Source organism: Pagrus major, chromosome 23 (genome assembly GCF_040436345.1).
Source record: "Pagrus major chromosome 23, Pma_NU_1.0".
NCBI classification, from domain to species: Eukaryota; Metazoa; Chordata; class Actinopteri; order Spariformes; family Sparidae; genus Pagrus; species Pagrus major.
Window position 1 is genome coordinate 21,405,916 of NC_133237.1, and position 12,251 is coordinate 21,418,166.

Here is a 12,251-nt window from a genome sequence, read left to right on the forward strand (position 1 = left end):
TCTTCATATAGTAGTTTCATATTACACAACAGCAAATCCACTGTCACAGGACTTGGCCATGCGATACCCATAAAACCTATAATCCATTGTAACATATATATTATTAATTTGCAATATATTTTCTCTTTAATAGATAAAAGTTTTCCCGTTGAATGCTTTACATAATATGACAAATTTAAAGAATCTTTACCCCATTTTCCTCACAGTCAAAAGAGAATGTGACACACGTGAGTGAGTAGTTGATTATAATATGGAAGTATCCATTGATTCAATTGTCAGATGAGGTTCTTGTGTCATTTCTGCAATGTGTGGTCCATTTTAAAAACACCTAAAGAGTTTATGATTTATGTTGGGCTGATACACCTTTCCAGTAGTCTAAAATATCATGCAGGTCCTCATCCTTTGCAAACTGGACTTTCTTACGCAGCGCATGGCCCGCAGCCATGTACTCGTCATCTTTGTGCCGTTTCCGGTGCAGTTTGAATCGCTCCCAGATGCTGTGTGAAGGTTTGCAGTAGTATTCGGGACTGGAGGAGTAGCTTAGATTGTGGTACTGAGATGGCAGCTGGGCATATGCTAAGTCTCTGGAGCGGGAGTGAGTAAGAGGCTCCAACATGGAGGACTTGTGGCCGTCAGGTCCTTCAAGCTCCTCTATCTGAGCGTCGGGGTATGAGTGCCGGTGGTCACTGTACTGGCGGATCTTGTCTGCCTCAGCCCTCAGGATGGCGGCGGCAGGTGTTACAGTGAGGATGGTTTCTCCTGTCGGGGAGGTTTTCTCTATGTACTTGGATTCAGAGCGATAAGGCCTGGGGCTTCGCATTGGCCCGCCAGTGGCAGTACTGGGCCTCTTTGGCGAGACATCAGAGGACCGATGCCTCTGCAGAGAGTGGTGGTAGCTGTCCTTATACCCTGGGGACAGAAGGCCCGATTTACTCTGTGGGTGCTCTGATATTAGCACAAGCTGGGGCTCTGCAGTGGACACTGCTCCAGATTTCACCCCTTGAAAAGAGGTGGATTCTGACTTCAGAGCATCTATACAGTTGTTAATGATTTGATTGACTTTATCCACCTCTTTTGCAATGGTGGAAATCTCTGCCACTGACCCCTGGCTATTCCCAGGCATTCCCATGTCACACTCCCTGCGTTCATGGTGATCCATGCTCCGCACCTCCATGTAATTTCCTTTCATCATCTTCGGAGTATCACTTATCTCTTGAAATTTGTACTGCTCCATTTCAGCTGCAGATGGTAAGTACGGCATACGTGCCATACTGTCCCCGGCCAACAGCTGCTTCTGTGACATTCGAGAAATAGTCCCTCCTTCCAGTTCTTGTCCATATTTGAGCTCCATTATATTTTTCTTCAGGCTACCTGCTTTTTTGTGCTTTTCATCTTGCTGACGCTTCCTTCGCAAGCAATAGTAGACCACACCCAGAAAGATGACCATGCTAAAGAGGCAGCCTAAAATTGTCATAATGTAGTGAGTAGCAGTTGCATTATTCACATTTCTCTCCTTTCCATTCCAAGGGCCAGTCGTGATTGTCAGACAAGTGTGGTTGTGTCGAAGAGAATTACGTATCGAAGCGACACAGTATGTGTAGTTAGTGTGGGGTTTCAGGTTTTTTAGCTCAATGTCCTCCTTTATATCTTTCAGGTTTTGGATATCTGTGAAAAAGCTGTTGTTGTACAGGACCAGGATGTACATCTTCTTGTAGGGATGAGGAATCTGAACCGTGATGGTGGCACCTGTGTTCGATACTTGCTTCAGTTTCATCACAGGGTTTACTTCCACATCGTTGTAGGTTGTACTGATGATGAGCTCGTCTGGTTCTGTGCCTGAGGGACAGTCTTCCAGCCCGCAAATTGTCGAGTCCGGTGGGGGTGTCGTGGACTCGGTGGGCATGGGAATGAATGGTGTCACGTAGTCATCAGTACACACAGTGGTGAGCATGTGAAGCGCATTTCGGTATGTTGGATTGTTGGGGTTCTGGCTCAGCAAACTATAACCAGAGACGCCAGGTGGGGAGTCGCAGACCATCCGCTCGTTCGTCCTGTTGGGGAAAACCGAGAGCCATTTGACAAAACCAAGTAATTCACACGAGCAGTTGAAGGGGTTGGTGTACAGCTCGCAGGTGGTCAGTTTGTTCAAACTTGTAAACGTGGACCCGTCTAACTGCTGGATTCGGTTCATGGAGAGGTCAATGTTCTCAATGTTGGGGCATTCCCAAAAGGCATTGGGTGTCACAGTCTCAATCAGGTTTGCCTGGAGGTAGAGGTACTGCAGCTTTCCTAAACCCCTGAGGATTCCCTCCGTCAGGTTCCGCAACTTGTTGAAGCCCATCTGAAGGACTTGTAAGTTAAACTGAGCAGAAAAGGCCCCGTCCTCGATGTAGGAGATTTCATTCTTCGTCAGGTTCAGGTAGGTCAAGTTGGCAAAGCGACTAAGGGCAGAATAATGGATACTCTTGATTTTGTTTTCATTCAGACGAAGGTCCACAATGGTGCTGTTAATATGCTGGGGGATGGCCTCATAAGGTGGTTGGTTTTGGCTACAAATTGCAAGCCATACAAAGCCCTTTTCACCTTCAATTAACCAGCAGTCTCCGCTGACTCTGCCAATTTGAGTCAAATATACAATGGCTACAGACCAAAACAAGGCACTCATCACCATGCCTAAGCTGCAGGCCATTGGTGCTTCTCTGAGAGTCATGTGCAGGGCCAAAAAAAATGAGAGGAAGGTGATACCGCTCTGGTATCAGTACAGCTGAGGTGATCCGGTAGGGAAATCAGCTGGATGTTCAACTGTTCTCATGGACTAGAAACAATCCTTTTATTTGTCTCCTCTTCATCGATGGATGGTGTTGTCCCCATGTACCAATCAGAAAAATGTCGAGTGCTCGCCCTTACACTGAGTTTCTTTCATTGAGGTTTGCCTGCAGGGAGCTTGTGGTGATGCTTGAAAGAGATTTCACCATCTCAGGCTGGCTTGTGCTTTTCTCCTTAAAGGTTACCATCATTAAATGGTCTCATTTTATTGTTTTTGCCACCGTCTTCCCTTCTGAGTCTCTCTCATGTGCACGGAGGAATAACCTGCAACATAAAGACAAGAACACATAGTTGACTTTAATTACATTTTCTCAGGATAAACAATGTATTTATATTGCACATGTCTGTATTAAGAAGGTACACTCAAAGCCTTGGATTTATGTGTACTGCATGCTCTCCTTGTTCATGTCCCACTAATTATTTTGTACACAATTTAAGAGGTGTTTGCAGTCCCCGTGGCAGACTGCAATTTAGGGAAGCTGTTGGCCAATTACCACTTGACAGGTTGGGAAAAGCAGGGTCCCTATTTTCACACCATTAACCTGAGGACTGTCAGGCGCATCTGAGGGAGGCCCAGTGTTAAAAAACTGTATTAAATCAATTAGCCATCACCTAATAAAATGACACTTTGGATGAATATATGTTGGATTTTCCTCTGAAAACCTTCATGCATTTATTAAAATATTTTTTTAGCACTTATTCTTCAAGATAAAAGAGGGAAATCACGCACAAGGTGTGATTACTGGATTATCCCAAATTAATTTAAGATCTTTGGTGAAGGGAGACATGCTAGAAAAATGGGAGCAACAGCTCTTGCTCTCTAATCTGCAGTGGAGGCAGCAGCAGCAAAAAAAAATCATAAAATTATTTTCTTTTCTGACGCGTCTCGTTTTCTTTCTTGTTTGTCAAATACAAAATACAGCATATGACATCCTTACAAGCTCATACATATCCATACAATATCCATACCCTATCTTATCAATACAATAACATAGTACCAATAAATCCACTCAGTGATATCATTTGTGGCTGGGCTTGGCTGAAAACAGTCTTCTTCTCTTACTTTGAAATCTTACAGATAATTATATCCAAAGCCGTTTTAAACAGTGTCCGAAAAGACTTGACTTAATGGCCAAGAATCGACCAGCTAAGCATATTTTTTTTTACCGGCCACAATTTATGCATATTGGATATGATTTTAGCATCTAATTAGTAAGGAAATGCTGCAATAAGTCAACATGAAAATTAGAGCTGAGGTACTTGTTGTTTCAGGATATTGTTGAGTTTGCTTATAAAAATGTGTTTCCACTGTCAAAACCACAACATCGAATAAAATAAATAAATAAAATGATCTAAATACAAATCTCAGATTTCAGAGTTTATGAAATGCACCTGAATGCCCCATGAAGTCCCCTTTTCCCATGTGTAAATGTCCAAAGTCACAGCAGAGGACAGAAGCAAAAAGCAGTCATGTTAAAGACTCTCAGCATATATATATATTTTTGACACGGCTATTTTAGTACAACAATTTACCCTCCAGTGTGGCAGATAGCCTTCAGCGATTTACTCGCCAAACTGTTGCTTGGCGGGTGTTTCTGACCCTGATCCTATGCAATTTTTCCTTAACCGCCACATGTGACAATTACAGGATAATGGTAAATGCTGCTAAAATGTAATGAATGTTCTATATAGTCTTTCAAAACTCACACAATGTTGCTTAAAAGTGTAGAAATTATAGCTCTTTGTGTAGATGGATTCAGAGCACAACCTCACGCTATTACATCTCCAAATCACTCATTATCACAGCCTTCATTTCAGCAATTAATTGTTCAAGGGTCAACGTATTGCTTGCTGCTAAGGAAATTAAAAAAAACATCACGCCGCCTGCCGCACAGTTATGCAGTGGTGGTTTCAAGACTGCAGCAATAATAACGTGTCTTATGAAGCAATTTGTCGGATTGATTTTAACATGCAGCAAGAGGGATGTTTATACTTGACGTGTTCCGACTGTCGGAGGAAGAATTTCATCTAGAAATCTTGTCATTAAATATGACTGCTACAAGACAGTGCGTTCTAATCAATGGAACCTCATTATCTCTAAAAGAAATTATATTTTTTTACATCTCTGAAATCAAATTGAGTATTGTGTTATGCTGTTAGAATATAATAGCCTTCATAAATATAAACAACCTTACTTTGTTCAGTTATTTCCTCTGTTCAATGCCATTATATAGTGTAATTTATAGTGATGCTGACAGTATTAAAGATCCCATACTGTAGAAAATGAGATTGTATGTCTTGTTCTGATTTTAAAGCAGGTCTTGGTGTTTATATAAATACTATAAAAGGTATCAAAACACTCAATCCATGGAGAAATGCAGCCGGTATTCAGAAACTGTGCCTTTAAAAAAGCTACTAGTACTCCTGTAACATTGTGATGTCACAGCTACTCAGTCACCGCCCTCACCTGCTCAGCCTTGGTTGCAAAAACACTGGCAGAGCTGATGAATATATATGCAGTGGGCAGTGCCTGCTCAGGCCTGTGAGAGCTGACCAATCAGAGCAGACTGGGCTATTCAGGAGAAGGGGCCTTAAAGAGATGGGCAGTAAAATGGAGCATTCAGACAGAGGGTGAATAAAGGTGCTGCAGCAATGAAAAGAAAAATGTGTTTATTGAACATCAAAGCATGAAAACATTTTCTGGTAGACACCCAAGATAAAAGTGTAAACCTGAAAATGAGCATGATATGGGACCTTTTATTATTTATGGAGTAGATCAAAGAGAACAATGTTTACTGTGAGGCAACCACAGAAATATTAAGGATTATCATGAAAAGTGATCTTGTCATAACCACTAATTTGTAAACAATAAGAGCTCTAACATCTCCAGAGGTCTTGATATGTGTAGTAATCTATTTTTGTCTTTTTGTTCACCAGTTAGGTTGCCTTGTGGGGCGGACATGGTGGGCGAGAAGGTGCTTTTGCGTGTTAGAGGACATGGCTCCACACAACAGAGACAATCACTGTTGGAATAGAATAAATGTGACAGTTTATGGCAGAAAGAATATTCTTCAAGTTGAAACCCCACCTGCCGTCATGGCCTTAAAGACCATTCCTGCTGTCATTTGACCTTTTTCTGAGTTTATTTTATCACGTTACAATCACATTAGGATAGCGGGTTTTCCACGTCATACATCACAACGGAGTGATAAAAGTGGGGACCGGCACCAGTTCTGAGGACAGTGCCTTGATTGAGGGTGATCGCCGGAACATACCAAAGTATGTTCAGTTGCAACATCTCTTCAAGAGAGGAAAGGGAAATGATTTGTTTTTATACCCCGTGCAGGTCATGGAGAGACTTTCAGGACAGGTGCACAGAGAACAGGACTCTGACAACGGAGAGTTTAAGCAACAAAAGTTGTGGTTTGTGGATTTGGTTAAATGTTAATAATGTGCTTTGTATCACAAATGACTCCTTGAATATTTAACCAAGACCCCGATTTCAACCTAACTGTAACTGTTTTTTTAAGGCTACGTTTAGACACCTCGTGGCAAACTCATTCTTTTGCTTCTTTTAGCAGATACTGTAGGAAAAACAAATGAATTCCCCTGTCAGTGAACAGGCACGTTCATTACACATTTTTTCTGAGACATGACTGCAGTCAATAACCGCTGACATTGGATGATTCTGCAAAATCTGTTGACCTATAATTTTTGTTTTTTAAATTGAGTGCCAGCATTTAAAACAAATAAAATACAAATACCTCACACATCTATCTCATGAGCCAGATGTGGAGGAGAGGGATGAGGAGACAAAGAGTTGCAAACCAACTCCAACTCCAATAAGTAACTTTCAGTTTACTTTCAGATTTCATGTGAGGATTGTGTTTGGTTGCAGGCTTGCAGTCACTTCCTGTTTAAGATGACCTCTCTTTATTAACTCTCTTTTCACTTTCATGTTTCAAATAGATTTGAGTCATCATATAATTATTATATAAAAATCTATAGCTCATAGTTTAGCCTATATTTGCTTAAATGGGCAGGCTTGTATGTCTTCTTTCATTCATTTCATTAAACTCTTATAGCAGTGGCAGTCCTTTATGAGGATGTTTTTTTCAATGTTCCACAAGTGAGGGCAGACCTTGTCACAGATTTCAGTCCTGTACAACTATAGATTTCTTCAAGGCTGTACCAGTACGCACGAAAAAGTGCTCAACCTCAGTTTCATTCAGAGGCACATAAGAGACCGCATTGAACCCAAGGGAAGGGCAATTTTCGTGCATATAAAACCTTTAATTGTTATTCTCTCTGGTTCACACAGTACCGAGAAATTATATGCAATTGGGCTGAGATGATCAAGTAAAAGCACTGGTCAGCTATTTGAGTGCAGAGAAGTGGGAGAAATAAATGCTGTGGTGGAGGACACACTGCAACAAAATGCCAAAGGCTGCCATTACAAAACCACCTTCATGACGACAAAAGAGCAGCGGCAGAGGAGCGTTGAAGAAAAGAACACTCTAAACGCCCCTGGGAGGAAAAGAGCTCCCAAATCAAATGTTCCATGAAATGAATATGAAAAATACAGCTCTGCAGAATATCTGGCACGACGAGGATCTCTTAAAGAAAAACGTTGTCTCGTTATTATTCCCCAGTCTCTGACCTTTATCGCAAATACCGCATGGCACAGACTGAGCTCATCTGACTTGACCTCCACTTGCTCACAGCGTGGCACTGGTGCGAGATCCTTCAGCGGCTAAATGGAAGTTTAAGTGAAAGCCGAGAAGTCTCCTCTCATTTAGCATGCATTGGCTGTGTTGTGTTTGTCCACAGTGACTCACTCTAGTGAGCCTCCAACTGATTCACTGCCACGCCACTGAAAACCCTGCATAAATTACAGCCGGGCTAGTTCCCCCTTGTTAGGCAAAACACAAATACATGATATCACTGAGAGGTCATACTGTAGCAAAATGTTGATTTTGCATTCAAACATTGTGTCTTAACTCTTGCACTCGTGTCCCAGCGTATCCACACATATGTCAACAAAAACAATGCCCGCGGTGTGGAGTTGTTGGGGGGATAAACAAAGCAACCAACTACATTAAAATTAATTTTTACTGCTTTGTTTTCATGCAAATCGCATCATACTGTACAGTCAGATCTTCAATTGAGCCTGGGTATGTTGCCTGAAGAGGGCTTAGGTCTGTTTGCCACCACATACCCACTTTCCATAATGGCAGCAATCTGTATAGTCCAGTACTAGCCCTGAGTGCAGCAGGCCAGAACACCCAAGGCATCAGAGCTGAGTATATTCCCCTATCAGACACAGGCAGCCATTCCACAGTCTCTTTTCCATTTAGGCTTTATGCACTGGGTAATGAAGGCTTTTTTCTTCTCCTCTTCTGTGGATAACCTATTGAAACCCTGCTGCTGAAGAATGATTCAAACACAGCCATGTGTATTTCCCCTTCCAGTTACTCAGAGCCTCCTCATACTTCAGCTCAGTAAATCGTTGATTCATTTCTTATGAAAAACACAAACGCAGCTGTAAAAGTGCAGAAATTGAGGTCTACATCTGAGTTGTGGAAGCGTATAAAGCAACAAAATTTCAAGTCAAGAACTCAGAGTCAAATGCCAGCTGTAATGGCCTTAAATGAAAGGGTTGAAGCAGGTGATAGTGACAGGTTACAGTACTTTAAGGGGAACCTTTTAGCTGAGGTGGCTCTAAATACGAAGCAGAAGAGTCATCCTCTCTCCCTCAGAGCCTCTGGAGTGCCGCTCCACCCGCCACAAGAGCCAGAGCTTCAAGGCAAACTTTGACAGAAGCTCCAGAGTGACACAATAAGACAAACAAACAACAACAACAAAAATCTTCCCTCCACTCAAACAATCGTATATTGTATGCGAACCAACCAGTATGCACCTCACCTCCCTGTCTGGCTATCTCTCCCTCTCAGTCCCCTTCTGTTTGTCAGCGTGTCTGTCCAAGCAATTTCACCGTGCATACCAAATGAATATTTTTCTGTTCTATCTCCGAGTGTCTACAAAAGCGTGATATCAAAGGATCGGCTTTTACAGTTTGAGGGCCCCCGCTTTTTCTTGTTTCTCCCCCCCGAGCTTCCTATCTTGTGCTTTGTGACGGTGAAGGTGCCTCAATCTCCGAGGACCCCCCTCATCCATACCAATGACTGCCCTTTATTTGATGTCATTGAAAATGCATGCAGCTCTTGCTGGGGAAGAATGAAAAAAAAGAAGTAAAGATGGGAAACCAGAAGTGGAGAATCAATTGAGTTGAAATGGAACTACTTCTCTTGGGGAAGGAAAACATTGTGCTCATTGAGGTACCGAATTGCTTTGGAGAAAGGGAGAACGAGGGCACATATGCTTGGGTTATATCAGAGGATATTAAACTCATACATTAATTACTTAGGGAATATTGCCTGGATAAGAATTGATGACGCTGTCTTCATTGAATACTGTTTGCTAAAAGTTCAGCACTTTTTAAGGCTTGGGTGAAATCATTCCTTGGACTCGGTGTGTCTTTTTTCAGACAGCAGATGGAGTTTTTAGTTAGTATATCCTGAGGAGTATTGTACGCCACCTCGATGCACTGGATTCATTTGTTTTCCCAGACAAAGCCTTTTATTCCCACACGACAATTGGAGTTGCTTCCTCATATAAAACGGAGCCAGAAGAAGCTTTCAGCACAGTATTTATCTCAATATGACCTCCTGAGGCTGGAATAAAGTGATAAATGTAGTGATAAGACTGTATTTGGAGTCACATAATGTAGGGGATTCGAAAACGCTAATTTGCTTATTTTTTTTTAAAGCTGCAACCATTTCCCCACAGTTTTTGTCCGAGGAGGCTAAAATTTGGCATAGCGGTTGAGAATGTTCGACTGTGTTTTTGTTCATGCCAATTGGCTAAAAGGGGGCGTGGTAATGGGAAGGGCTCATCATAATAAAAGGTGCATAACTTCTAAATGAATTCACATACTTACACAAGATTTTGAGTAAAGGCTACAATAAGCATTGACTTTGTCACATTGCCATGGGGCTGGGTTAGCCTTTGTGGAAAAGCAGAAAAACAGTAGACAGCAGCGGATCAGACTACATCCAAACACATTAAAACATGTTTTAAAAGGTTTTAACCAATAAAATTCTGAATTAAGACACATTTTTCACTAGTTTACTAACGGAAGTTGCTAAGGAGTGAGACATCTTGCATCCTTTTTCATCTTTCTTTCAAACTCAGCACTGACTGAGCGATTTTTAAACGCTGAATGAACAGAGTAGGATGGAAAAGTATTAACAAGCCAGCATCTCTAACTACAACACACGTCGTAGCATCGTGCCTGAAAAGGGGCAAATATTAACACGTTGACCTGGGTGTTGCGTTTTGAATGAAAAGAATGTTTGTTGTCGTTTGGTGCTAAATAAATAAAATTGACTTGACTCGATCCATAAAGCTCCACAAAGCTGTGTCCACCCTACAGCAACCACAACTCTTTTTATTCTTTATTTAACTTAATGCTCTCATCCACTGGGTTTTGTTTACAATCCCTTAACAACAAACATATTCAATAATATATTGCATTAGGCAATTTATACTACCCTAGGAGGGCATCAGGATAACATGAAACATTAATACACTCACACACTCAAGACATAAAACACATAAGAGTCATTTACGTTCATATCATGCTCATACATCTTACACATAGCACATCCCTCTTACGCCAACCCCCCACCTTCTACAAACATGACATCAACACACACACACACACGCACACATACACCTTACTTTAATTCATTGTCCTGTATTCTCCACCAGTTTCCCCCCTTCCCTTTCCAGCCGTGTCACCAATTGTTCTTTTAATCTCATAAGGCTCATAAGGCTTCATAAATGTACTTCAACACCTCATTGAATTTATTGGTTTTATTGTTATGTTCAGACAACATCTTATCTATGGTCAAATAATACCTCATCAATTCTTTCTAATGATATGTTTATTTCCAGTGCTTTAAAATAAGCTTCTTATGAACAAGGCCGGAAAACATATTGTGCCACCCCATTGGATATTACAATTAAAAGATACAACCTTCTATCTATGAGGCTGAAATTTACAATCATGGTCGACTGTTGTATGCATGTGAATGCCTCTGCATACCTGGTCACAGCTGCTGCAAATCCACACTTGGTGATTTTATGATTTATGCATTGCTGTTAATAGTTTAGTGTTTATGTATGCGGTAAAACATAAATTTGGTTGACAGGCTGGTTTATTAATTGTGTTAAAGCCAGTGGCGTACACAGGATGTTTGAGGGCCAGGGGGCACCAGCGCACAGAAAGGGCACTGGATTTCACAAGTTTAACTGCTGGTCACAAGATGTCTCCTCCCTTACTGTAAAGTCCATTGTAAGTGTTAAAGTTTCCACATAACGCTTGTAAGCTGAATATTGGACCAGGATTGGCGCTCAAATTATTTGTGATGTCATAAATCATGCCTGTAGGCCCGCCCCTTAAAATCAGATTTACAATGAGTGCAGAGAAACTTTACACTTCCAGCAATGAATGTGAGAACATCCCATTAGTCTCAAACTCTGCACATACATCAAATCTGCACAGTGAAGCTCAAACATTCAACTGTCGAAGCAAGAAGAAAACATTTTTTTTGATGGGAGGGGGACAGAGAAGTGCCTCCTGAGTGAGCTGTGTTTTCCTCACACGTCATCTCTGCTTGATGCCTGTACCATTAGTGTCATGGAAACAAATCTTAAAGAATACGTATAAACCTTTATTTTTGTTATCTTGTCCAGTAATCTAACATCCTAGATGTATTTAAAGTTTGCAGACATCAATAAAGGAAAAAAAATAACTTTGCTGCCAATTAGCCTACCTGCTAATTAGCTGCAAATTAGCACCAGGATACTGAGTACTGCTGAAGTGTGGGTTGATCTCAATTAATGCTGATGATACATTAGTGCTAAATGTCAAATAACACATCCCTTTGGGTAATTAAGGCCACAAGGCAAAGGTTGGGCGGATACAGATCTGCACAGGCATCCTGAATGAGACATTGCCTCTCAGTCTGCTGAAAAGTTACACTCAGCCCACTTACTACTTGGTATTCCACACAGGTGTCATACTTTGTAAAACTTTAAATGACTTACTGCCCTGCCATCTCTTGTAAATTCCCAATATCTCACTCTATTGTTCTTCAGTGTATCAAGAGTCCTTCAGCAGGCTCATGACCTAGTGCGTTTCAAGCTTAGACGAGAGCAAAAAAATCTCATTACAAACTAAAAGCCCTACTTTGGGTGACACCTCTTATAAAGATGATAAGCCATAGAAAATGGCGTGGAATCACACTGCACAGATAGAAACAGATGCAACGGTGAAACCCTGTAGGAGAATTAACAGT

General features: G+C 41.4%; 1 protein-coding gene across 1 annotated transcript; it reads right to left on the bottom strand.

Annotated features, from left to right (window-relative positions):
• Nucleotides 1–337: 337 nt before the first annotated feature.
• Nucleotides 338–2,710, bottom strand: elfn1a (extracellular leucine-rich repeat and fibronectin type III domain containing 1a). The gene has a single exon (XM_073495166.1). The coding sequence runs from the start codon at nt 2,708–2,710 to the stop codon at nt 338–340; it is 2,373 nt and encodes a 790-aa protein (XP_073351267.1).
• Between the last annotated feature and the right edge of the window lie 9,541 nt (nt 2,711–12,251).

What these genes read in the sequence shown, in the direction of transcription:
- elfn1a (XM_073495166.1), bottom strand. Translation starts at nt 2,710, where the DNA reads ATGACTCTCAGAGAAGCACCAATGGCCTGCAGCTTAGGCATGGTGATG.